Here is a 27,561-nt window from a genome sequence, read left to right as displayed (position 1 = left end):
GGGACTAAGACGCAAGGAAAGGACCCAAGTGAGTGAAACGGGGATGCAATTAAGAGACTTGGGATGTACCCCATGGACCTAATTCAGTATTAGCATATTGGCTTACATTTATAAGTATACAATGTAAGCTACTATGCATGTTTAGCTTTATTATTGATTACAATGAATAGACTGATATCATCACATCTATTAGTTACCAGACTTGTGCTGTACTGCACCTCAACACTGCTGCTAATTGAATCAGGAAACGTCTCACACGTCAATGAGATTGTTTAATGCCCACAGAAGCAGATTCGCCCTTGTGCCAGATATCTTTTATCATACAGTGGTTACAGATATCAAGTGTGGAATAGATTAACAACATTATAGTGAATGTCAAAATGTATAGCTTTTTCAACCGAGATGTTGAACTTTCAGAGTAAAACTATTGCAACACCGCCCCCTCGTGGGCTCTACCTACAATACCACATGCAAACCAAAATGTGTATCAAATAATAAGCCCATCACAAGATTTCTCTATACAATACATAAACTTTATTGTGAGGTGAGTTTCAGGTAAAAGGATTACAGGTCCGCGATGGGCTTGTGGGGCCAGTAGGGGTATTTGACCTTGTCCAGCTTGGTCTCTGGGAAGGTGTCGTTGAGATCCTCGATGGTCATCTGGTCGAAGGGGATCATGTTCTTGAATTTATTCAGCTGAGACAAAAACGTAAAAAGAACAGGTTATAAATACAGTTTTCCCAAAGACATCCATGAGGTGTTCTACTACCACAGATAGTCTCACCTCTTGCTCATACTGAGCGATGCGGGCCATAGATCCTTCAATGTAGACTGATGCACCTTTATTCTGGGAGAGAAAAGTGAAACTATTACATCTGACAATACAAAACAACAACATCATAACAAATCTCTGTCACTATTTTCTAATTATTATTCCAAAAATTCCAGTTCTGTCTCTCTTTGCTGTAATAAAAAATGTCTGTTTCAGTGTTGAATGAATTTCATGATTGATGAACTATTGTCGATGTATTTGCGGATATTAAATTATCTTAGTAGTTACAAATATATACATAGAATTGCAAATTTTGGTTTGACTGCATTGTTTTCTAATTAAAAGTCAACACAGTTTACAACAATACAGTAAAGCTGAAACTCAGGCAACACACAGATTTGTTTGGCGTCATCACTTACAGATTCAGCCTCCTGTGCACTGATGGCGCTCGTCTGTGTGTCAGAAGGCTCAGGGATCAGCAGGGCTTTGAACTGTGTGCAGAAGGAACATTTATCATTTACCACAAACCAACAAATGCTGAACAAACTATGTAAAGAATTTCTGACTCAACTGCGCCACCACCAGCTCAACTGATTATTTTTGCAGACGAAGTAAAAGGAGATTTAAACAGTAGTTTGAATGTTATTATTATTGGCTAAGTGGAGAGCAGGGCCGTCCTTCAATCAAAGAGTCGGTGGTTCGATCCCCAGCTCCTCTAGGCGCATTTGGATTCAGATTCTACATAAAACTCTGATGTATTTATGCTCCTTTGAATTCTCCATTAATTTGGATCCTGATATACATTATCTGGAAAATGTCGAATCACAGCTGGACGCAAACATAAAAATATACCAACTACAACTAAAGTGAAAGTTGCCATGTGGTGTCAGAACAGATTGGAGCTTTTCCCACACTTCCAGGAAACACTGAATAACGCTCATGACTCGTTGAATAAACCAGCCAAGTAAAGCTCACCTTCTTCTCAAACTCATCAACCATCCCGGCTTTGGCCACTGTGCTCCTGTAGACGCTCCAGTCGATGGCTGCAGGAGCCTCTGGCAGCGAGGTCAGTCTGGTGTAAAACGGAGAAGACGGAGTTTAACAGACGACTATGAAGCTTAAGTGAGCAAACTAAAAAAAGGACGTCAAAGAATAAAATCGGTACAAAAAGTCAAAAGAATGAGCAAATGTGTTAGTTGTGTTCTTTCACAATTAATGAACTTCCGCAATATAAGACCAAGTTGACTTTAGCCGACTTTCAGCATGACTTCTAAAGTCTGTTGTTGTGAAACTAACTTTGCAGCGATGGCATCACTGCGAGTCTTCAGGGCGTTGAACATGCTCCTCTGGTTGGGTGGGACGCGCTCAGCAAACGCCAGCCAGTCGATGGATTTCAGGGCTACACGACGGCCTGCCATCCTGCTTGTCTGAAAGGTAAGACGGAAATCTTGTTTAGTCCAGTCAACAAAAACATCAAAACAATCCAGGCTACATGTGGCTGGAAAACAAGTGTGTACATACAATATTTTCTGATTATATATACACACTCAGTTGCCAGGTAAACCTAGCTCATACTAATAGTATGACAGCCCTGCAATAAATCCTGCCAGAGTTAATGTTAATGTTCAGTTTGTGTTGGAGCCATTTGACAGTTTGGCGAAGAAAAAAAACTTAAATCAAAGTCCATTTTTGGATGCTGTAGTTTAGTTTGTTTTCCACAATTTAAACAAAACAAACAAAACAGATTAAAACAAATAGTGCAGGAAGAGGCAAAAAGCCAACTGGGTTTATTTGAAGCCTCCACCTATATAATAAAATGTTACAATATTACAGAGAACATAAAATGAATATGCATAAGATATGACTACGTAAAATATTGCTGACAAGATGCTAATGAATTGGATTTTGTTGTAATATTTTACCCCGTTTTTATCAGAGAGGGTAGCATAATGGAAAAACTCGCTATTTTATCAAATGTGCTATATCATATTTAAAAAAAGCACAAAACGACCATAAAGTTGAATCAACACCACCCCCCAAATTAGTTTCAACAAAAGCTAAACAGTTTAAATGTAAAGTTATTTGGCTACATTAGTTTAAACTGGGTGTAAAATGTCACCTTGATTACTAAGTGGAGCCTAGACTGACAGAAACATGTTCACTTCCCATTCAATGTGCACTGCGATGCCATGTCGTAATGCAGTTGCACATTTGTGCGTCAACTGTACTTTTAATGATTGACTTCAGGATGAAACACCTTTTAGTTTGTGTTAAACAAGCAGACAAGTGGCGTTAACGTTAGAACTGAGACATTATTGTTTTCAGGTTAAAGCAGGCCTGAGCAGCTAACCTTAACAATAAAGACTGCAGGACAGCTGGTCCTAAATAGTTATGCATATATTTAATAACTAACAGAGAAGATGAGATGGTAGAAACACATTTTTGACAAGAAACAATCAATGACACCGGGCCCTTGACATTTTGTTCAATTCAAGACCGCTGCAAGGCAAGCTAACGGTAGCTAACTCCGTTAGCTTGCTAGCCAAGGTCAGTGAAGTCTCTCAGTAACGCCAGTTTTCTCACAAAAACACAGCGCGAACGTTACGTTTACTGCTGAATATCATGCACAACAATACACGGATGAGCTGCACAAATAGCTATTTAAACAGATTTTCATTAGATGTTCTGTCATTCAGCAACCCGCTCAGCTAACGTACTCACCTCGCTGTACAAAGAGTAGTCTACTCTGTGACCGGTTGAGCGGAAGTGCGTTTTCTTCTTCAGCACCGGCAGCAGCAGCAGCGAGCGCGCTACCGCCCTCTGCCGGACGGACAGAGTACAGACCGCGAGTAATACTGCCATGTTCGTCGAAAGCTCCAACTAAATTATTAAATGTACATCTTCACGTAAGTGCTTTAATGGGGACACATCATTAAATTATTCCCCACAATAAACTGTAAGTCGTATTCCTGTGATTGTATTTAGCCTTTAAAGGGGGTACACGATATTTTTGTTGGAGAAGTGTGACAAGAATGACAGACCAACAACATGAATGTTGAACTTTTGTTTTATAATATAACCTGAGTTAAACATTGTTTCATAAACGCATGAGAACTAACGGTTAACCCACTGGCACGCTATGTGACAGGGTATTTAGTTACATTAAGTGAACCAGACAGCAGGCTAATTAATAACGTTTAACATCAGCTGCACCGTTTAAAAAAAATACTGCTTTTGAACATCCCCATCTATATAGAAACCAGAAAATAAATGAAAAGAAAGTATAAATAAATATATTTGTAATTCCCCTTCAATTGTATCGAGCTGATGATGTTTTTATTTTTTGCTTAATTTTAAAAATATATCTGAAATGATTAGGGGCCATGGTAACAATATAGCTTATATGCAGGTGAATGTTGAAAATCGGCCCCTTGAGGTGCGCAGCCTACCATTTTCCCGTTTTAAAGCTGTCTTATTGGAAAATATTTACTACTGAACAAGATGTGTTTAGTCTGCATGTGCCGCAACGCAAATATATTTTTTAGGAAATTAATGAAATGACTAGGTCTATTAGGTTAGAATGTGATTTCGTTTACAAACGATTCATTGAAAAGTGCCAAAGAAGACATACAGTTGTGTTAAGATATTACAAATCCTTTTTACATTAACAGAACAGGGGCTTAACTGATGTCGTTGTAGGCTCATTTTTAAATCTCCCTGACAATTTCTTTGGGTGTTTAATATAGGTTATGGTCAATAGTAATATGCAATTTTGAATACAATGTATGCAAATGTATGATATTGGGGGAAAAAAACATTATTATTGGCCCATTTTCAAATTAGATCAAATTAAGAATTATGTGGGATGACAATTTATTTATTTTTGGCAACAGTGATGGAGGTTTGGCATGATTGCTTTCATTAGAAATTACATTAATAAATAACAATTATCTCATCTAAGTCTGTGCTACCTTTGATTAAGTCATATTTCTTGGAGTAGTGAATATAAACTCCTCCATAAATTCATCTGACTCTAATATAAGTATTAAATAATATAAATAAATAAAACAGTAAAAAGTTGTACAACGAGTCAGCCACTTTGAGGTTTTGTATAATGTTTATTTACTAAAATCAGTTTTTACAAGTAACTGAACATTTGGATAGAGTGATGTATGTACACAGTACAGATACAAAGATATTCAATAAATACCACATTTCCTGCTGCTCTTCAAACGAGGCTGCAGGGCTTTATGAACACTACACATTGTATTTACATTTACAGCAACATTCCTCAAAGAAAATCTATCATCACTCCCATAAAGGCCACGATGTGAGAGTAAAAAAAATATCTAATACACGTGTTTTTCTAAAATATAATTTTTGCTCCATACAAAAATGTAGAAATCGCGATGCTGTAAAAGGAAATACAAACATTCAAACAGCAACTCTGGCAAACTGCAGTTTTACCAGAAACAGTCGATGCTGAATGAGGAGAAATACTTCAAGTGATACACCGGTCTTAAGGCACTGACATCATTTAAGTACTTTTCTGTTGCTTTCGAACCTGCGCTTCAGTAGATCATCGCCTTCATGTCTGGACACACTTTGAATGTCCACGTTCACAAACTGCGGAGCACGGTGGAAGCACTGGAGTGAGATATGTAAGGCATGTTGGTTAAAAACCTGACATTTGTTTTTGGAGTATCGCCTCAGCAATTTAGGCCTGTGGATGCACCACCCACAGAACTGTCTTAAAATGAGGAGAGCAGGTGAACTCGCTCAGTCCGATTACGCACACAATTACATATCAAAATGTGTCCCGAAATTAATTCAGAAAAATTCTCTAAACTCCGAATATAAAACTGTGTCCGAGTTGAAGAAAGCGCATCATCCTCGTTTATAAGTGTTTTGCGACCATGAAAGAATACATTATTTTTCTCTTAAAATCAGCCACATACACACGCAGCACTACTAAGACAAATAGTACATCCCATAAGTGACAGGTCCGCCGAACAGTCCTGGTACCGGCAGACTGTGCCTCGGGAAGGCGTTTGACGGGCCCCATGTTGGAGAGCCCATGTGCGCTCCGAGGGGGAGCGGCAGCGCGAAGGCGGGCAGCATGGGCTTGGAGGCCAGTTTATACTTTTCCAGCTCGGCCTCCTGCAGTCTCTTGGCTTTGGCCCTCCTGTTCTGAAACCAAATTTTGACCTGAGTCTCCGTCAGGTTGAGCGAGTTGGAGAACTCGGCTCTCTCGGCGATGGAGAGGTACTGCTTCTGGCGAAACTTGCGCTCCAGCGCCAGCAGCTGGGAGGTAGTGAAGGGCGTGCGAGGTTTCCTGTTGTTTTTGTGTTTCCTTAAAGTACACTGATTTGGACTTGAGCTCCCTGAGAACAATCAACAAAGGGAAGAATACATTTACTCTTAATTGTCAGGTGTACATGTCAATATTAAATGCAAACACATGCCGCGGGCAAAAATATGTCAATAGACAAGTTTTATTATTTTTTGATGAAAAATGTAGACTCTATGTCAATATGGGTCAAAAACTGATCACATCCACTCGTGCAAACTTTAATCTTAAAGTTGAATCCCGCTAACACCCTTTAATATTTGCTTGCATATATATCATCTGTAAATAAATACAAAATATATTAAGAAGTATATAAGAATATAAGAAAAAAACAATCTGACAAAGGACCAAGAATGTGCTTCACATGCTCAGCGGTACGAGACATTACCATAATATATCTGCAGTTTGTAAGACACAACAAAAGGTAGAATGCAAGAAGGAAATGCATGCAGTCTGTATAGCAGCAGGGGCAATATCAATATGACTGTGACACAACGAGAGAATTATAATAACTATTTTTACTTTGCAGCCCTGACTATCGGCAGTAGAAGATTACTAATTTAAAAAATAAATGTATACTTGAGTTTGCAAAACTCTCAGAACAGCAGAAGGACGGACTTACGTGGCGGAGTAGAAAGGGAGGACGTCTGGTACCAAGTGCTCTGCTCTTTCTCACTGAACTGCGGGCTGTCCTCGCTGGAACTGCTGGAAACACCCTGCGAGCTCTCCGCGGAAACCTTGCTCTCCGCGTAAAGAGTCCTTGGAGAGAACTGCACGCCTTGCCCGGACGCGGGTTTCGGCAGGGCCACATCTAAATCTGTGGGGGAATAGGAAGTCCGACAGGTGGTCTTCTTAGAAATCAACGACTCGACGCTAAACGCGAGGCTGCTCCGCTGGGGTTTGTATCCTTTCTCAGTGGTCATGTCTTTAGGCTGCAGATCCTCGCCCTCCGTATCCGTCTCCTCACTCTGATGAAGCTGTTTGGCGTCCTGGGACGGCGACCCCTGCACAGGATTCATCGTGACACGAGGGGATGGGGCCATGCACCTCCGTGTGGCCCGTTAGGAGGAATGGAGTCGCCGAGGTGTACAGTATCCAATATGCGTCTCTGCGCTGTCAGCGGTGCCCAGTAGCCTTTACGCGCTGCACGGGGTCGTCTATAAAAGGACAAGGGCTGTCCCCCCTCCACGCTCCCACCAATCAGATCGTCGCTTTGGCCTCGTGACGTCTGCAAGTGCGGGTCTGATTGGCCCGCTGGCCCTCGAAGGGGAGATCAAGAGGCCTTTGAAAGGAAGGAGAAGTTAATCATACAGACCCCATGCGGCGCGGGGCTATTGATGGCCCTCACAAAGTAGCTTAGACCAATTTTAGCGCAATTAACCAGTGGGGAGGATCTCTCTTGACCATTTACATCCATTAGCCGGGCTCTCCATCGGTACTGTTCGTTGAATTATTCTCCCACTGTAAAGCTGAGCAGGAACTAAAGAGTCACATGTCAATATCAAAGCGATACTTTTATCAAAGGAGAAGGGAAAAAAACAAACAGTAAAATGTATTCAGTCAACTGCTTTTAAAATAGAATAAGCACGCAGAATTAGATTTTTTAGATAAGTATTCTAATCAAGTGACTGGAAAAAAAATTAAAAGTAAAACAATTCAGCTGAGAATCAAATAAGAAAAGGTGCGCAACCGGGATGGAAATTGATTAGGAATGACTGTTGGTCACACAGCATTACAGCAATTTAAGGCCTGTCATGAGCTCCTCTCGCTTCACAATGGCCTCAGTTGAGAAGCAACAGGCGTTTTCTTTCTCCAGGTCATACTATTTAATAAGCCAGACAAGTTGTGTTTTGCGAGGCGCCAGGCTCGGCAGGATCAAAAAGGAAGATACCTCGGGGAGAAAAAAAGGCAACGGTTAACTCCACTTAACCAATTGTCCTCCAAATATTTCATAGTCCGCTGCATGGAGCTGGGAGGAAGCAGCCGCTGACAGTTAACTGTTTCACGTCTAGTCTCAAACTGACGAGGGTGGGATTTAATTCATTTCGACATGTTTTAGTAAAATGATGACGACTGCAGCAGCAATGCAAAACCTTCATCGTCATCGAGTTCATCACGACACCATCACGGACTTTGCATCAGGTGACAAGTCCGTTTTGTTAATTAAAATAAATTAATTGGAAATTATTGGAAAGAATTGTGGGAACATTGTTTTTCCAGAAGTATTGTGCTCATCAGTGTTTGCAAAATACTTCACGTTCATTAAGTTACCATTCCGATCCGTTGTTGCTGAAGTATCAATACCACAGTGTAAAATAAGTCTACAAATAAATGTCCTGCATTTAAAATTTCGCTTGAGTCGAAAGTGCCAAAGTTAATCAGTAAAATGTACTTAAAGTATTAAAAGTACTGATTATGTACTCATATTCATGAGTTCGTTAGATCATGTTCACAGTTTTAAAATGTTTCCAGTACTTTTACTGTATCGCTGGTTGAAGTGGAATTTATTCTGTCTACTTTATATATTGGACAATTAAAGCATGAATCAATCCTATTTTAGAGGCTGATCACATGTTTTGTAAATAAAGTCTTAACACATAAAGTAACAAGTAAGGTGCATGTGGACTAAAAGGTATAATATCTGCTTGTGTAGATGAATAAAGTTGTTGTATTTAGTTCTTCTTCATCCCATAATAATTATGTCCCTTCAAGAGGCTCATTGTTGGGGAAATGTAATCTCTCCTAAACATCCTTTAAATTCTTCCCTTGCAGCATGTCCAAGCAGATATCACATTCAGTGTATCAGCAGCACACTGTGCCCTCCTGGACATCATCAGCACTACCCAACACAAGAGAGCTCCACACTCAACCCTATCAAATATATACGATCAGGAAGTGATTAAGTGAGGAGATGGATTGATCCGTGGCAGTTGTTAATCCGAGACCTTCACTTGTTCCCCCGTTATTCACTTCACCAAATTACTTCATTAGTCCTCTTCGTGCTTAGTTGGATGAAACAATGAATACTTAACCTATTAGAAACCACAAGCAGTTGCTTGTGTCCTGCAGGCCCATCAAGCAGCATATGACTCTCATGCAACTGGAATTAGTGAAATTAGCTGCTCTTTTTCAACAAACGACAAAAAAAAGAAGACACAATTCTTTATTGAGATCACTACTGGTCGGCCTTGTGCGAGCCCTCAGGTGCAAAGAACAGTTTACCCCTCATCAAGTGAGAGGGGCAGCTTTGGTTGGTGATTCAACTTGAGTAAATCCTGATGTTTGAGTGTGCTCCTTCTATCTGACAAAGCCGGCCCTCTGTCTCCTGACACACCGGGGCCTCTCGTCACCCAGCTGGTTTGGGTTTAAATCCCAGCGACCGCGTACCCTTCCCTCTGTCTCGTCTCCGTAGTGTTGTGGAAGAAGGGGATGAGAGTCGGCCCGCGGAGCACGCAGACTCACACAGAGATTCATCCGATACAGGTACATCCAGAGATCTACACAAGAAGTACAGTTACCTCTCCTCCTCTGGTGTTTGGTGCAGTGTATTTAGCTCCGGCCCCCCTTCTCGCCTACCCCAAAAGACATTTATGTAACAGCATGCAGGCAAGGCAACTGTGCCAAAAGGTGTTAGTGAGTTTGAAAGCAGATCTGTCCTTCAAGGTCGGCGCATGCTCGATGGGAAACCCTTTTCCCCTTAGCTGGCACCTGAAACAAGAACTTCGTCTCGCGTACGTGCACGGGCCATTTTCAATACTCGATTCTTCGGTGAAACCACTCAGCCAGTTGGTAAAGAAACCACGTGAGAAAACAACATCTCCTATCGTGCGTTTGTTTTCTTTCAGAAGGTGTCCCAGTCAAGGCCGTACTCTTCAGGTGCACCAGCGGATGAACTCAGACTTCGTGGGAGTCCAGGTGAGCTGGTGTCTGTCCTCCATCAACAATGTGTGAATTCCCCGCCGTAGTGAGGCCCTCTGACAAACAAACCGATCATTTAGAGTGAGCGAGCTGTGGAACCCAATCCCTGTGAGATGTGTCGACGGTTGCACAAAGACCTGTAGCTACAGGCCTCAACGAGATGGACGCTTTGCTGACGTGGCGGCGCAGACTAGACGGGGACAAGCAAGTGTGCCGCTCTCGGCATCGTCCCGACACGCCACTCTCACGCTGCCGTCACTTTTCTGTAGGAAAGGAACATTTCTGTGGTGGAGTTTAGTCTTCATTTCTACATGGAAGCAAGAGGTAACTATCTTTCCGTGCATTGTTTTAATTTCCTGCCTCTGTCAACACCTCGACTCGTGTGCCTTCCTCGCATAAGGTGGGCAGCACGGCACTCTGCATTTACCGGCAGTTTAAATAGCAGTTCTTGGGGCTGCTCAACGCTGTGGAAAAATATCTTGACCTTTCATTTGGCTTAACAAGTTGGTCCAATCCACATCAGATCCGCTTCAATCCTGCACTTAAACGCTGGTTTGACGTTTTCTGCCAAAGCCACTTCCTCTTGTGGCATCAGAGCACCCTGTGTTTGAACACAGCGTAATGAGGGAAATAGTCTTGCCGGGCTGAAGCGAAGGAAGCAAGCTGCCTTCATCACAACTTAATTTTGTGGACTGTAAAAAAGCAATCAGGGGATGGAGTGTCCTGTGGTGTTATAGCTGCTGTTTTTAACTCAAACCTAAACACAACAGGGTTTATTTCTTTTGACTGTGGTCGTTGCATTTGCATTTGGAGCTCAAGCTGAAATGAATGTTTGCTCATATACTGATGGCTACATTAAAAAAACTTGGACGCTGTTTCCCACTCTTCCAAAACAGATGTTTTTGTTGAGAGGGTTCCTCCTGAACTCTGCTGCCAGTAGAGATTGTTGAGGAGAAAAACCACGAGAGGCGACAATGCAATCGGCAATTTTGTCTGGCTTGCCGTCGGCCATAGAAATCCGCATTCTTGAGGAAAGTCTAGGGACAATGCGAGTGGGCGAGTTAGGTTGAGGACTGGGGACGAGGAACTTTGTGTGGCTACTCCGTGGTCTCATTCACAAACCGAAGAATTTCGCCACAATCTCATACGCTCTTAGCAGCCAAAGCTGTAAAGCAGGAGATTTGAGGCAGAGAACCGAAACAAGGCAGCAGCATCAATTTTCTCTTTTACTACATGGCTTCAAATCCCAGCGAGGCCAAAGCCAGCAACTATTGTTTAAATTACAGCAATTTGGTATATATATATAATAAGAAATATTTTCTTTTGCACCTCACGAAACTGTATTAGCTGTTATTTGAACGGCGTGAGGAGAAAATAGGACATTTGATGCAACCAATTTTGTTCTTTTTGTGTAATTTCCTTATTAAGTTCAATAGCTGAGACGATTGTTCTTTGTAGTTGAACGCAGGTAAATTCACAGTTCTTGGCAGATAGATTGCATTGAGAAGTTTGCAGATGTGTCACTTTATTGCTCTGGCAATGAAAAGAAAACAATAATCATCACACCAATAATGACAGAAAAAAGTTTTATCATTGAAAATTTTCTTAATTGTGGTGATAGAATGTTTCCAATTACCAGGCCTTTTATATCAGTGCTTCATAAGATTTAATCGTGAAAAAATCACTAAATAATTTGGTTATATTGAAATCTTAACCAGCACTGCAGTTTCTGATATATTTTTTGGGGGTTAAATAGATGTTTCTCCACATTTGTTGCTTTTGACTCTGAGAACACATGTAGGTCAATTTAAATTTGCTCAGACCATAACTTCCTTTAATTTAGTTTTAAATGACAAACAAAAGTTTGCAACTTGTTTCAGCCCTTACTTCATAATCTAACTCTCCATAAAGATATTTTACAAGTCGACAAAAGCTTTTGAGTCAAAGTGGTTGAATGCAGTGTAGATCCAAATTGTCAATGCCTGTCTGATAGTAATAATGTTATTGCAGTCACCAAAGGTCAGAACAAATGTGTGTGTTTGAATATCCTGAGATTACAATTTCAAAGTCCTCCCCATGAGAAGTCGAACAATGGAGAGGGTGGGAAGTTTAAAAAGCGGGGTCTCTTTCAAATAAACAAGCATGGGTTGATCCTGAATAGGGCTGCTACCGAGCAGCCGGATTGGTTCTCAGAAGATCGAGAGGAGCGACTGCAGGCTCTCCTCCTCCTCCTCCTCCTCCTCGGCTCCCAAACCAACAGATGTAGTAAACACAAACAACCTGATAGAGCTTCACAACTATAATTTAGCACTTTGCTCCATTTCTTTATCCCACCTTTTATCTGCTCTGTGCTCCCCCTTTCCTCTCCCGCTGAACAGAGCGTGGACGGGAAAGTAGATGGGGGGTAAGAGCTCCCCTTTTTTGTGCTATTGCTTAATGAGCCTGAAAATACAATTGCACTGTTCCGGTTGTGAAGGTAGCCTGCAGGCTATAGTGTAAATTAGCAGCGCGAGGAAGCCCAGAGGGCTGAGTCTTGCTGAGCGGCCAGAATAGAGGGATGTGGTGAGAGGGGGAAATCCTGTTAGGGCAGTGCATGTGGAAGAATCACGGTGCGTTTCAGACCCGACTGGAGACGACCGGGCCACTTGTTGCAGCGATGAACCCCCAGGTCCATGGCGATCTCGCCTGCTGTAAGTGTGAGATTCATGGAGGCTCCACCACAGCCATGTGTAACGGCATCCATTATGGGAGATGTCAGTTGTTTGTCACATTTCAAACCCATAATTCCAGTTAGTTCCACACAATGGCTCTTTTGAGCCGCTGCTACAATCATCATTCAATTCAATTTTCTATTCTTCTGTAGATTCCACGGCGAGAGTCGAGAGCCCAGAGTCTCCCACACTGCATATGTCCTCTCATGAGCTCGGCGTGCTCTTTTGACCGCTCCGCTAGGCATCTGCTGCCCATTGCCTGCCCATATCTGCATTCTAATGCACATATCCTGCTGGGATGTTAACTTTAGGCCTTCAGTAATTGATGGCTTCCACACTTCAGCCGCGTCCCCCCTTTTTTCCCCTCTCCCTGCCGATTGTTGGTATATCTCTGTGGTTTGGGGGTCTTTCAGTCAACCATTGTTCTTTTATGGAGGAATTATAATAGACTAAAGGAGAGGGAGAAAAGAGAAAGAGAGAAGGGGGGGGGGGGGGGGGGGGTTAGGGGGGGAGGAGGGGAGGGGACAAAAAGAGAGTCGCTGCTGATATTTAGTGAACTCCGAAGGGGGAGTTTTCATTCTCATTCTGCAAGTTTGGCACATGCCTTCTGTTACTAAGTGGCAGTGCATTGAAAGAGTGCCTTCCATTTCCCATTCTGCGGCTCTGCTAGGTGCCTAGACTTACAACCCTGGCAGCTGTTGGGCCTTCTATCGGCTATAGACTCCTCTCCACAGGTGAGCTCCCCTACCAAACTCCCAGTCTCCACTTCACTCAATAGGGCCTTTCTCAAGTCTTTTATCAGTGGGGAGAGGCTGACTTTATGTGTGCCACTCACAGGAGCAAAAATTCATGGTTCTCAAGATGGCAATTCATGTTGTGTCACACATGCAGCTTAAATCAGCACGGGGATGATTTATATCCGGTTTCAGCATCATCTTCTCAAGCTCAATGGGATGCAGGACGCACACATACCTTTTTGAAGTTTGTGTACACATTTTCCATCATCCACAAACAAACGTGCACCAGCATCATAAAACAAACAGTGTGTGAGATTGCACCTATTCCGGGGCGTGTCTCAAGTAATCAACTATAAACAAAGTGGTAAAAATATAATCCCGCAGCACATTTGAAGATGAATACAATTTCTTTCATTCATTATTTCTCTCAAATTTGCTGTGATATAATGTTGCATACAGTGTGTGTTGATGTGATATCATCGCCAAAGTGGCCAGTGTTTGGGTCTGTGTTTCAATACGGCCACAATGACTTTAAAAGCTATCGGCTGGATTGGTAGACCGCTCTAAATGATGTTGTTGTTTTGGTTTGGCCAGGTTTCAGCACCTTTTTTCTTCTGAATCCAGTGGCAGAATATTCTGTTGTTTATTTTCTCCTTCTCTCTCTTTTTTTTTTTCCTCTCTGTGATGCGAGCTGTTACATATTACTCCTGAGGTGTGGTGCCTCTTCCCTCAAAGGCCTCCACTGTTTCCCCCAAACTGCTGCCAAGCTGGGCTATCTTTTCATTTGGTTACTTAAGTGTAATTGCTCCCCTTTGAAGCCTCAGAGAGGCAAATCATTTGCTTTGGCCCCGGGGCAGTAATGGTCACCGAGCCAGCGACCCCCTCCCGGTCCGAGAGCGTCGGAGAGACCGCGAGAGGCCAGCTCCCATACGGAGAAGAAATAATACGGCCAGGGCCGCTCAATTTCACCTCCCTTTTCATCCCATTCTTTGAAAACTTTTTATTAACAACAGCTTTCTCTCTCATACCAGGGCGCCAGGAGAGGGGAGGAGAGGAGGCCGAGAGGTGGGGAGGGAGGGAGGGAGGGAGGGAGGGGGTAGGTGGTGGCATGAGAGGATATCGGCAGTGGGGGAGGAGGGTGAAGGGGGTGGCTGTCCCCCTGTAGATGTCTGCCCGGATTCTCACACACTCGCATGCACACGCATACACACACAGATCCGCGCACATACACACATCATCAATAGTGACAGGTCAAGGAGGCATTGAGAAAACAGCCTCCCCCTTCCCTCTCCCCCACGGTTCACACTGCTAAACAGGGACTCATGTTTCATATGCCACAGGCCTCAGCACACACACACACACACACACACACACACACACACACACACACACACACACACACACACACACACACACACACACACACACACACACACACACACACACACACACACACACACACACACACACACACACACACACACACACACACACACACACACACACACACACACGGATTCCTGCTCCATGGCAGCTTGTCAGTGTGTTTGCTATTACAAATAGTAACTCTGCATTTATATGGGAATAATGCTCATAACACACGTGCATCTCTATACCTGCTTGTTGAACATCTGAGAATGTATTTGTCTTCATGCCAGAATGCCCTCTCTCAACCTATGACAGGCCGCGGAAATATACAGCAACATAGCCCACAAAGACCCCATTTAATGCCGAAAATTACTCCACCACTTAGTGTAATTGTCACAATTCTGAGCACATTGACATTGTAATCTCATAATAAGGTAATGGGGGCTGAAACTGTGTACAGGAGGGCGATTAGGAGGGTGTAGCTCAGAAAAAAGGGGTTAAAATGTCAGGGGATAACATTTTCTTTTCTGTACAGACAGAGAGATTGCGTATTGTACGTTTGTGTTTTTGGTCGGTTGCATTGATGAAACCAGGCAAACTTAAAACTGAAACCTTTTCGTTTTCTTCCTTATCGCTATGATATGCCTTTTAGGACAAAGGTAACACATTGCACAACGAGCAACTCCTTTACGGCATGAATCACCAGGCTTCGGATACAATACTGTATTCAGATGCCGTACATAGCGTCAGAGAGAGATGGTGAAACCCACTTTAAGAAGGAAAAAAACCGATTACTTCTAAATACCATGAGTTATCTTCAAGACACCGTGGAGCCAAATCAATGTGGACAGGCGTCCATAAAAAGCCAACCTGGTTATGAATGCTGCGTTTTACTTGTATCATTTTGACTTTGAGGTTTTTTAAGAGAGAAGCATTCCCTGCAGTCAGGCCAGATGGTAACAATTCTTAGACATATTACGAGCTGCTCCCTGCCAAATAGCATACCTTTGGGCTATGTTTTCAGTGGGCTATAAAAGCCAATAATGTAATTTTGATCCGTTTTATCAGATATCTCCCAGCCTCGGCTACATTAATATAAGACAAAGTTTAAAACAGCACAAGAATTCTCTCTGTTTTTCTTTTCACTCTATAAGTGCACAATTTTCAATATCTGACCCGCTGCGTGGCTTTGCTTGTTTGACTTCGGCGTTGGAGAGGTGGCGTGAGCCAAAACGTCGAGGTTAGCCTCCATGTTGTCAGGCATAGGGCCCTGGGTATAAAAATACACTTTACTGTAGGTGCGCGGTTGTCCACAAAATGATTTGTGCAGGCCAGTGCAGAGAGAAGAGGGGATCCGTCGTGGAAACACTTAAAAAGCCCGACCTTGACATCCCTTAATGTAACGATGACACAGTAGCAAACTATCCCAGCGCTGCACCACACTCCCCAGCCGTCTGCCATCAGCTCCATGACTCACCGCTGACCTTGCAATCACTTTCCAGCACTCCTCCAGATCCATTTAGGGAAATCTTATGGGACGGTCACACATTTCAGCATTGCATATGAGATGGTGTAACTTTAAACACACCTGAAACACAGGGTGAGCTTGCACAAACACACACAGAGCAACAGAGCCGAGTGATTATGTCCCATCTGCGGGTATTGCTCCCCCGTAACGGCTACAAAATGTAATGGCATCGGAGAGCAACCGCAACAAGGTGGGACGATCGAAGACATTAGCTCAGGTTTTCCATTGTGAAGCCTGTTGTTTTCTCCTCGTCCGATCACATGCACAACTGGAGGCCTGCTGTGTGGAATTACTCGCGCTAATGGCGCTACACACTTTTGTTGCAGGAAATCGGACAGCCGCGCTGTAACTGCTAAAGCGGTGATTAAAAAACCCAAATTGCATCATGATGTTGGGCAATTTAGAAGATAGGGGGAGAGGGAAAGGGCTCCAAATGAAGCGAATGGGAGTTTTGACCCGTTCTGGGATGTGTAAACTTGTCTCGTGGAGCTTTGGCCTCGTCTATCGGATTTCTACGGAAAAATAAGACTTTTAAATAACTTTTCCAAATCTGGAGCGGCTAGTTAAGTCTAATTAAAGATTGCAATATAAACTCTGTAATTTGCTCGTCTGTGGGGTCATTAAGTGTCCCCCTGGCTTGGTTTAATTGGATACAAACTGCAGTTAATGAGACAAATAGTTAGCTAGTTATGCCTGGCTGACTGCTGGCTGTGGACGCTGTGAAGACTTAGCAAGTCAATTTGAGATTTCTTTGTACTCTGTAGGGGAGAATCACTGGCTGGATGATGTGTATTAAGTGTGTTTTAGATTAGTTTGTTTAGCGAAGATTAAAAGGTGGAATACCTAAGTCATGAGGAAGAAAGGATGATTTGCTTGATAAAACAAATGAGAAAAGAGCCAATATTGCAGTGCCACTGAACACAGGGGAAAACAGTTTGTGATCAAATAGCTGCACGCAGCAGCGTTTAATCATATCTGACCTTTTTAAAAAACGTGGTCTTAATTTAACATCAGAGGGAGAAAAGTACAGCGTACGTTATTCTGAGGTTTTATCTCCTTAAAGTCATATCCCCTCCTTGCTTGTGGTGCTTGTTAAAAGCCATTGTCGATAACAAACACAACTTTCCCGTGATAAACCGAGTGCGACAGGGCAGCCTTATTGAGCAGTCTGCACAAAACTGTCTTTGTCTCTCATCTCCAGCGGCCAGTCACAAAGCCGAGCTTCCCCGACGACTGAAGTCTAAGTTAACTAAACATTTTTTTTCTCTTTATCCCCTTTTCTCTCTGTGAATTTGTGGTTGTGTGCAATCCTTTAACGAGCTCCATCTTTGACCTGGGTTGTATGTTTCCACAGATGTCATGTCTTGTAAGTCAAGGAAAGACTTTAATGTCTACATGATTTAACATTAAAGGGAGGGATTCCAAAAACGGGGCTCGGTGCCAGAGAAGTAATAATATCCCCGTAAATGAGAAATTGTGAATGCTAAATACATCCTACGGATCCTGGGAATAGACTGGCAGCAATGCTGTGAAAACTGAGAATAGGTCAGCCTTCTCTTTCTCGTTTTCTTTCTTTACAATTACTCTAAAAGGCAAACTTTTACATGTGCATCCAAACACAGAAGATGATGTAATTGCCAAACAGGGGATTTGACTTCGTCTTCCTAAAATTAAAACCATTATATGCTGCTTTTTTTGTTTACATTGCACACAATCAAGATTTATCTTTTTCCTCCAGCAGCTCAGCATTTTTTTTTTTTACTCTAAATTTGTTCTGCGTGTTTCCTGTTAAAACACATGACTTATGTCTTCATTCCTAACTTCAGATCATAAGGATGAAAAGAAAGAGAAGAGAAGGGGGGAAAAACAGAGAAGGACTTTGGCTTGTGACTGTAAGTGACATGCTTGCCACGGCATTGTTTGAGGTTTTTGCAGACCTGTAATCAAATTTGGGAAGGTTTGGAAACCTATCGTCATGGTGCGCTCTCCAGAATGATGTCCAGTAAAAAAAGAAAACAAACACCATGCTGCGCTGAGCTGACTTTTTCAAAAAGAAATATGCCCCACGAAAGGCAATTTCCATGCACCATGAAAAATGTTCCCATTACAAATACAGTTGTTATGTGCTTAAATCTGTTTGTTTTGTCATATTGCTCCAGGGTTGTTTCTTTTTCAGGAAACCCTGCTTAAATTAAGTGTGATAGAACACATGTGTCCCTTATCAGGGGCCAACATCTTCCATTATTGGCCTTTTTGAAACGACACCGGCTCCACGGGATAATTGGGCTTTAAAGGGGGATTCTCCCGGGGTGCCGCTTCTTGTGCCTGTTGGTGTGGATCAGCTGACGCCCGCCGTGTGTCTATAGACTTGTCATAAGTGATCATAAGTGGTTGTGCATGTAGTCGTAGCCGCGAGTGTGATAGCGATCCCGGGAACCAACTCTGTATTATTTGAGGCCCCTGGCACACAGACAGACGCACTGCTCTAAAGTGTGTGACTGAATCTGATCAAATGATGTGGTTCACCTTTGAAGTTTGACACTTTCTGCAAAATGGATGATTGTGATGTTTGTACTTTGAACAAACAGGCAACAACATAATAAAAAGTGTGTCTTTAGGCGTAAGATTTCATCAGGATGATGATGATGATCGCCAGAGCTCAGTGGTCATTTTTGTACTTATCACACACACGCACGCACACACACACGTCAGCTCGTGACTTCGCTGACGTCCCACAATGGACCAGTGTTTACGGTTACGCTCCGTTTGCGTCACGTCACAAAAACAACAATTTGCAGCGAACAGGAGACTTCATAATAACAACCTGTGACAGCGACCCGTGTTTTTTTGCTCAGAAGCAAAAGGAAAAAGATGAAAGTTCATCCTCCTCGTTGCAGAGGGCAGCTTTTCTCTCGGAGGCCATTGTGACGAAGACAGGGCCGAGCAGAATGGAAAATTGATTCCCCGCAATCATCTACTGTCTTCTTTTGTCTACACTGCACCACTTTGGCCTACACTCTAATCATCCCTGAGCACTGACTGCTCCTTTGAACAGATGAACTCGTTTTACCCTTTTTGATTTTGTTTACTTCCTCATATGATGTATTTATCTTTCTGCGTACACTTTCCAGCGACTTAAAAGCAGAGAATAATGAGCTCAATCACTGCGTTGCACCGAATAACCCTGCAGACTTTTTTTTCAAAGTAATTTCGGTTAACTATGGAGATCTCCTAAAGCTCTCTCTTAATACCAATGGACTTAGAAAAAGATTTTACACTGGCGAGAGTGAGGAGCTGCCGGAGGCTCAGAATAACTGCATGAGCCGTCAACAGGAAGAGTGTGCTTCGTGACTACAGGCCAAGAGCTTTAATTGGCTGTCTGCAGGAATTTCTCCTGTGGCAAACTAATTGACCCACAACTCCCTGGTGCTTTATCAACACGGGGAAATGCCACTGGGCTGATAACCAGCCAGCCTTGTAAACCAATCTATAACCAATGGCCAATTTGAAACACGTGTTATTGCCTATTTTACGACTGGTCCCCTCTTCTACTTGACTGAGAAGTTTTGACTTTCTCAGGTTGAGACAGCAACTTCTCCTGATTGACGGTTTGTCAAATGAGGAAACAGTGGTCACTGTACGGGTGGTTTGTTTTGTTTTTTCAGTGTATTTTAACCGACATGAGTGTGGGAGAAAGATACCTGGAAAAAGAATAAACTGTTTTATCTCAAAGTTAAAGGGTTGGTACAGCCGAATTATACCTCTAATATACATATCTAGCTGTGCAGATAATACACTCATAATTGGAGTGGAATTGTTCTTGTGGTGCTCACAGCTTTGAAATGTACTCTTAAAAGAACAGCAACATCTGTTTCCAGTGTCCCTGTTGCTTAATAACAATAAGCCATTATATTTGCTTTCAACAAATACCATTTTTTGTCCGTAGAAAACAGTTCCAGTTGTAACTTGTATTACAATGAAGTCTGTGTAAATTAGATGAGTTAGAAACTTGTAATTTGGGCTGAACCAACCTTTGAAATTTAAAGAGCATTTTGATTGCCTCTCAACTGCTCTCAACATGGTGATGACTGGGCCGGCGGCTCGCAGCTAATGGTGCTAACAGCGCTAACAGTGCAAACTACGGCGAAAGTGCTGACGGAGCTAACAGTTTTTACCCTATGGCCTATGTTTTTTGGGACTGTTCAGCTGTGGATTAATACACATTTGGGGCTTTAGTGAATTTTTCCAACAGCAGGACGGCATATGTGGACCCAAAATAAACTACAAGTTACCATCATAACAAGGGAAGATGTCATTGACCTGTTTTTCATAGTTTTGGACAACAACACAGCACAGAGGAGCAAGATATATCAGGCTTTGTCTACAGGTGCCACTGGTAAGTAAGTTCAGCTCATGCGCTATTAACTAATATGTACTAGCATTGCAAAACTAACACATTAAGTTAACAAAAACAGTAAATCGGGTACACCTGGCCCACTGATACATGTAGCCTTTGCGTCAGTAGCGACAACACGTGCTGTTAACATGACGTGATGAAAAGCCCCAACTGAAAGGTCCGGTGCTCACGCACAGACCTGGTATTCACTTTCCCAATTGACTACAAAAATGATGCCATAAAATCTCTGAGTGACTGTGACAGGTCCTGATCAAAACCAGCTGCCAATTAACTTAATGACTGAATCTATCACATTCAATTAGAGCGTGGCTGTGAGCTGTCAATCCAGCCCTCGGCCCGCTCGTTAAACAAAAACACAGACGCAGAATGATCACTTTAGGAGGCACGTCTCTGTCTCTGTGATCCTTATCTGACGGGCCCTGCGTCCTATTTGAAGCAGGCGGCCCTGACAGGTCCCACGGATAAACTGCCGTATGAAAGGGGTCACCCCAACCTCTGGAATCCATCGTCAGCTTTCTGTCTCTCGCAACTGACAAATGGTTTCAAACAGCGTTCAGGAAGCTTTACAGAGGTATTCCCTGATGTGCGTCTGCAGGGAGAACAAGAGAAAAGTGGAAAGAAACAGAGAGAAAGTGGAAAAAAAGCAATAGAAGAAAGAGATCTAAGTGAGATAAATGAACCAAAACAAAACAAAGAATGAGCACCACTTTCCCTCAATTGCCTCCTTACTTTGGCAAAGGGCCTACTGTAATCCCCCAGAGGAGCGGCTATCTGGCAGGAGTTTGCTCCATGGTCAGTGTCTTTAACCCCAGATGATAACACTTAGCCCGGCCATAAAGTATAGGCCCCTTTAACTGATCCATTAGCGTCCGATCCCTTAGAGTGGACCCGCTGGTGTCTCCTGAAACTTACCAGGAAGCCTTGAAGGAAAACAGCATGGCAGACATGCACTGAGATCAAAGACACCCCCCCCCACACACACACACACACCAACTCCTCCTCTTCTCTGTCTCTCTATCTCTTTCTCTCCCTCTGTCTATATCTTAGACGACGCCTATACACTTTGATTTTGTTTTTGCCCACCATCCACACTAAAAAAAGAGCAATGTTATTTTCTAAATGTGTGTTTATTAGAGAGTCTACAGAGAGAGAGACAGAGATGGGGAATGACATACAACAAAGGTGTCTGAGTGGACTCTAATCGAGGACATTGTGGTTCATGGTCAGCACCTTAAATCCTCAGGAAACTATAGACGACCCCAAAAGTGGATCAGTATTAATATTGACAAACAATATAGTCTGGTCGATACAGGCGTCAGATCAGAAAACGCTCAGGTGTTTCATATTGGATGGCAATGATAAACAACAGGATTGCCCCCCCAAGAAAAACAACAGTTTCCCAAAAACATTTAACATTCTTGTGCCATTAAAGCCTTCAAGCTGATCAGACCAGAAAACTCTTGTCCTGAAACGGTATTACAAACATTTGGATTAGGTTAAAGGACTCTTTGTAAAGAAACAACAAGTTACTGCTCGTAATCTCCTTCTCCCTCTCTTTTACTCTGTTTCTCCTTGAACTTCCTCCACAGCAGCATTTCCTCCCTTGCTCTTATCATCATCCTATTAACCCCCTCTTCTCTCTCTCTATCATCAAAACCTCTTCCTCTCCCTCCCCCTGCTCTCTGTCTCTCTCCTCCCCGTCTTTACTACCAACATCCCCCTGTCTTCCTCCCCTGGTGTTTTCAATTCAGCGCCACTATGAACCAGCGCAGATTGTAACGCTATCAATTAGTCAGCGACTCCAGCACATTTATTCAATGGGGCCGGCAGTGAGCTTTGGTGATTTACAGGTTGCGATGGAGATGTGAGGGAGGGATGTGCAGACGTGGGCTGATATGGGTTTTTGAGGTCTGTGGGAATGCAGCCTATATACCGTGTACCTTGAGGATTTGGTCCTGCGGTTTATGGTCCCTGTAGTAATGCGGTGAAAACCACCACAAGATGAAAAGGTTTTGCAGCGGAAGAGAAGAAATGCTAAGGAAAGAGAAAATGTGAGAGATTTTCTGGAAAGCAAAATGCCTCTTTTCGCAGGTATTGGATTTCAAACACAGCTTTTTTTGTGATATGCTATGGAGATGCTTTAAGATGAAAAAAACAAAAACAAAAGAAAACAGAAGGTATAAATACTGTATTTGTATCTTGGATTTCGCTTTCAAAGTAAAATTGCAACTTAAATCCCCATGACGCTGTTAAAAAAAGCTAAGAATTATAAACTCTGAGCAGATTTATGTCGATGATGCGATGCCACATATGATGGTTTTGATGCTGTTTGGCTAGATCAGAGTTAACTTTTACTCGGTGTCCTCCTTTGTACGCCAACTATTTATCGTCATCCAAAGAAAACCTTTTTGCTGTTGTTTCTAATTGTTTGACATGGTTACTCTTTCCTGATATTTCCTTTCTTTGTGCTCATGTCTGACGACAGCATGACACTTTTATGTGTTCACACATCAGCATGCATTAATACGTACACACACACAGGATTCCTTCACATCCGCAGGTGTCACTTGTTCCCTTCTAACAGACGGTAATTGTTCCGACAACAACGAGTGAGCTTCTACACGTGTCGCTGTCTTGCCTGGAGATAGGAGGTCTGGTAAAAAGATGGAGTGTATTTCATGTTAGTCTAACAGCACAGGGAGCACGTGACATCCTGTCATTTGATGTAACACATCAGTGCCTCCTCTGTCCTTCATACAGGCCCCTACAAAGACCTCAGTTTGGTTCGTCCCACAGGGGGAGAGACAGAGACAAAGAGAGACAGAGTGTTCATTTTGGGATTTAGTCTTATTGTCTTTAGAGGAAAGTGCTTATTAGTCTTATTCACATTTTAGTCATTTTTATTTGATGAAAAGTCATTAATTTTAGTCAACTTCAAGTTTACATTACCTTAAGTTTAAAATGGTTTTCACTCTCAATTTTGTCTTTTTGTCATTAGAAAAAGACACTATGACCCAGTTCAATATTATATACTACTACAGTTATGTACTCATATTTACAGTCCCCTGCAATGGGAGTTTTGGGGAGACACAGCTACTCTCAAATGCTATGGACAACATAATAGAAACACCGCAAACTAAATCCTCCAAAATGATTATGATGACCTAAAACTGTTTCAACCTAAACTCACCATTGTAACATTCACAAAGGTTAGATTAACTGGATTGTTGGACCACATTAATCCTGTGTACCTAATAAACTGACCGCTGAGGGTATTTTTCAAGAAGCGAGTAGCTCCTTATTGAGCATTATGTCAACACCACACAAAAAGTGGCATTTTGAAGTATACTCCCAGTTTATTGCAACTTGAGTCTTATTTAATTTCCTTTCACTAATAATAAAATTGCACTCAAAGAGTTCACTGCTGAGATTTATGGAAGTGGTGACGCTAAAAGTTTTAAAGAAAGTACTACTTAAAAGAGAAAACAATGGAAAACTGGATTTTTGTTTTTCCAAATAAAGCAATGTCACAGTGAAGTGGTGTGTAACTGATGGCCAAAGCTTTGTAAATAAGACCATTAATTGTGATAAGCTGGAATTATCCTGAAAATACAATGACCTTTTTCATTTTTCCTGAGTGACTGCTATACTCAAAACAGTATCAGTTTGTGGTATGTAGTGTGTGTGTGTGTGTGTGTGTGAGTGAAACAGAGCTGGGGAGCAGTCTGTTATGGGAGAACCAGAGAAGGGTTTGTTGGATGTCGGTACACACAGCCAATGGCCTGTCGCCTGTCACCGAGCCCCCGTCGTGTCTCTCAGTGTCTTCCTCTTAATTACCCATCATTCCTCTCGCGGCAAGGCCCCTCACAAATTACAGCGCATTGTCCACCGCCGATCGGCCTGTCATCACGCGGCTCCATGTTTCAGAGCACGGCTCATTGTGGACGGAGGGCAGAGCTGGGGGGCCGAGGAGGGACTCTCTCTCACACACACACACAAGTGTATCAATGTGTATCCGCATGCACACACACCGATTAATTTGAATAGACATGCATGCAACAAAACCATTAGTGCGTCTCCACACACACACACACACACTCACACACACACACAAGCACACACAGGCCAGGCCCATTAGCTCTGGTGCCAGCTGACTCTGTGACCCAGACGGTTTTCTGCCATGTCAGCAGGGCCAAATGACAGTGCTATGGTAGTAATACCCCCACACACTCACACACTCACACAAATACACAATAGTGCCGAGCAGAGTGTCGCTTTGGAGAATTAGACTTCTTCTCTGTCAATCCTGAATGACTGCGTCGCCCCCGGAGATGGGCAGAGAAAAAGTGCCCCCCCCCCCGTTTGTACCGTCGACCAGGTTGCGACAGCAGCGGAAAAAGGTTCAGTGTTCACATCAGGACACCTCTTAACAGGATAAAATGTTCATACAATACATACAGGTTTATTTTTCATCAATAAACTGTCATTTCTGTCACAATTGTTCCCTCCTCTTGCTCACCTTGATGGCTTGAGGAGGTCTTTCGCAGGGACTTCGTCCTTCAACATTAATCTCCCTCATTCAGACTCGTTGCAGTTCTGTTTATCTCGCAGGAGGAACTCTAGCTGCTCTGAGCCTCCGTCTGCCAAGTTGTTGCATCAGCTGAACGTTAAAAGCCTATTGAAAAACAAACACATTGTAAACTTTAATTGTAAGCATTTGCCCTGGGTATGAGGACTCACAATTTTACTGGTTCTTATTACCTAAAAATGCAGGCAAAACACTAATTAATAATCACTAGCATATGCTGGGTGAAGTGTGGAAATCTTTTACTGTGGCATTAGGTGCAAATGAGATTAAAAGTGCAGTAATAGCCTTCGATTCAACATGTTTACTTTAAATAGCACCTCTGACAACGTGTTTTTCCTGAAATGGGCAAAAATGTTGATAACAATTTGAGTTTTATTCTTAAATCACATTTAGATTTCATAGATCACATTTGTATCTGAGAAGGACACTATCTTTGGTCGACCCTTGAGCTTTATGTCTTCATACTGCATTTGCTCTGGAGATTTTGTCCTACAGTGTTGCTAAGATGACAAAAAAAAGTGGCATGTGTATGAAGAATTTAGCACCCTGCAGCTCCCAAACAAATACCTCTTAATTATAAGCAATTGGCCCTCCTTCCCCACCGACCGCTGACTGGGACACATGAAAGCGTTGGTAATTGTAAGAGTTGCTGCATTTATGTGTGTGGAAGGGGGCTCAATGTGACGCGTCTGTAAAAAATAAAAATGGAAGGCTCTCATTGAATACAATGACTTCCTTCCTCTCTCTTGCTGTATCGCCCAAAAAAATAAAAAATCTCCATTTGGCACTGATTAGGGAAGACGCAAATTTGAAGGAGGGGGCTTCGAGACCACAGGGGTTACACACACATGTATCTGAAGCCACGACACTTCGGGCCCCCTCTAATTTAGATGTCTAAGAATTTGCTGTATGTGCTGCCTCATGCCAGTAAGTCTCAGGCTCACTGTAAATAAATGGCACAGGGCAGTGTGCAGTCGCCCCCATTTGTAAGTCATTCAAATATTTTCTCTGTGACATATTAATTAGAGTGTTGTGTTCATGTCTTCTCGCCTGTGCATGAAGAGTGCGGAGGTTCTGCATGCTTCCTTGCAAATGTGTGAGCTTGTGTGTGTGTGGTTTCATTCAATGCTACATGATGTGCTGAACAGGGACAAGATAGCTGTACACACGTTCTAACCATCTATAACCTATCGTATTAACACTTAGAGACACAGTTTTAAGATGACTCACACTGGAAGTTTAACTGTACTTTCGATGGCAAACAGGGCAGTAGCACATGAACGTGATGCATTCCCAACATCCTCAGACAATGCTATCCAGAAACAAAAAAGGAGGTTTGATTAATTCATTTACTGTTTACTTATTTTTGACCACTTGGAGGCAGTGGAATTAGCTCTAAATCTGATGAATGTAAGTCCTATATTCACACTCCTTTTAGCTTTGTTTTGTTCTCCACCTTATCCTGAAGGAAATACTGTATGTGTCTCAGCTGCTAAAATGCTACGCTATTTTCACCAGCTAGTCGCTAACTTTGTCCATCTTCTGCTTGGTGAGGGTTTTTCTGTTCTGTCTACTATAACATGTTTGGTATCGCGGGAAATTAGAAAATCCTAGCTTTGTAAAGCACCTTAAAGAATCATGATTTGAAACATACATGTTAACGAAGGCGACAAAGCAGTCAAACTTCACATTTTATTGCCACATTGGCATAAATCTATGTTCTTGCAAAACGATCTCACCAAAGCATATGTTATTTTTGCTAAAAACGGCAGGTTTTAGTTAATTACGGATCTGCTATAAAGCTTGGGCTGAACATGGGGCCATAGTAGTCAAGTTTGAGTGACTTTCACTCGCGGAAGCTCTGGCTTCTTGGCCATCTGGTGGCTGTATCGAAGAACATACACCAACAAGCCTAATTTCATTCTCTTTCTGTGAGACAAATTTGTGGATATCTCATATAACAGTGATTTTCAAACTTTTTTCAGCCAAGTACCACCTGACAAGCGCAAAACACAAGACTGAACAAAACGTGAATGTAATGCTGTTTGTTGCAAAGGTTGACAGTTTACCGGAGTTAACAATTGCATTGGCATTGGAATATTGAATTTGAAATGTGGTTTATCGAACTTTAATTTACATTATACACAAAAAACGTGTGTATAATGTGTTCTA

At 42.5% G+C, this 27,561-nt stretch overlaps 2 protein-coding genes across 2 annotated transcripts; both read right to left on the bottom strand.

The window, feature by feature from the left end:
* Positions 1 to 511: 511 nt before the first annotated feature.
* On the bottom strand, positions 512 to 3,532 carry atp5pd (ATP synthase peripheral stalk subunit d). Its single transcript, XM_076090372.1, has 6 exons — positions 3,494 to 3,532; positions 2,069 to 2,199; positions 1,748 to 1,844; positions 1,192 to 1,263; positions 785 to 847; positions 512 to 696 (listed from the first exon to the last, which is right to left on the bottom strand). The coding sequence occupies exons 2-6, from the start codon at positions 2,188 to 2,190 to the stop codon at positions 565 to 567; spliced, it is 486 nt and encodes a 161-aa protein (XP_075946487.1). The 5' UTR covers positions 2,191 to 2,199; positions 3,494 to 3,532; the 3' UTR covers positions 512 to 564.
* A 2,211-nt stretch (positions 3,533 to 5,743) lies between these two features.
* Positions 5,744 to 7,165, bottom strand: LOC142948636 (homeobox protein MSH-C-like). Its single transcript, XM_076090768.1, has 2 exons — positions 6,745 to 7,165; positions 5,744 to 6,156 (listed from the first exon to the last, which is right to left on the bottom strand). The coding sequence occupies exons 1-2, from the start codon at positions 7,163 to 7,165 to the stop codon at positions 5,744 to 5,746; spliced, it is 834 nt and encodes a 277-aa protein (XP_075946883.1).
* Between the last annotated feature and the right edge of the window lie 20,396 nt (positions 7,166 to 27,561).

Source organism: Anarhichas minor, unplaced genomic scaffold (genome assembly GCF_050575085.1).
Source record: "Anarhichas minor isolate MPS153535 unplaced genomic scaffold, ASM5057508v1 ptg000012l, whole genome shotgun sequence".
In the NCBI taxonomy this organism is placed as follows: Eukaryota; Metazoa; Chordata; class Actinopteri; order Perciformes; family Anarhichadidae; genus Anarhichas; species Anarhichas minor.
The sequence above is the reverse complement of the archived record's forward strand: the minus strand, read 5'-3'. Positions and strand labels throughout refer to the sequence as shown.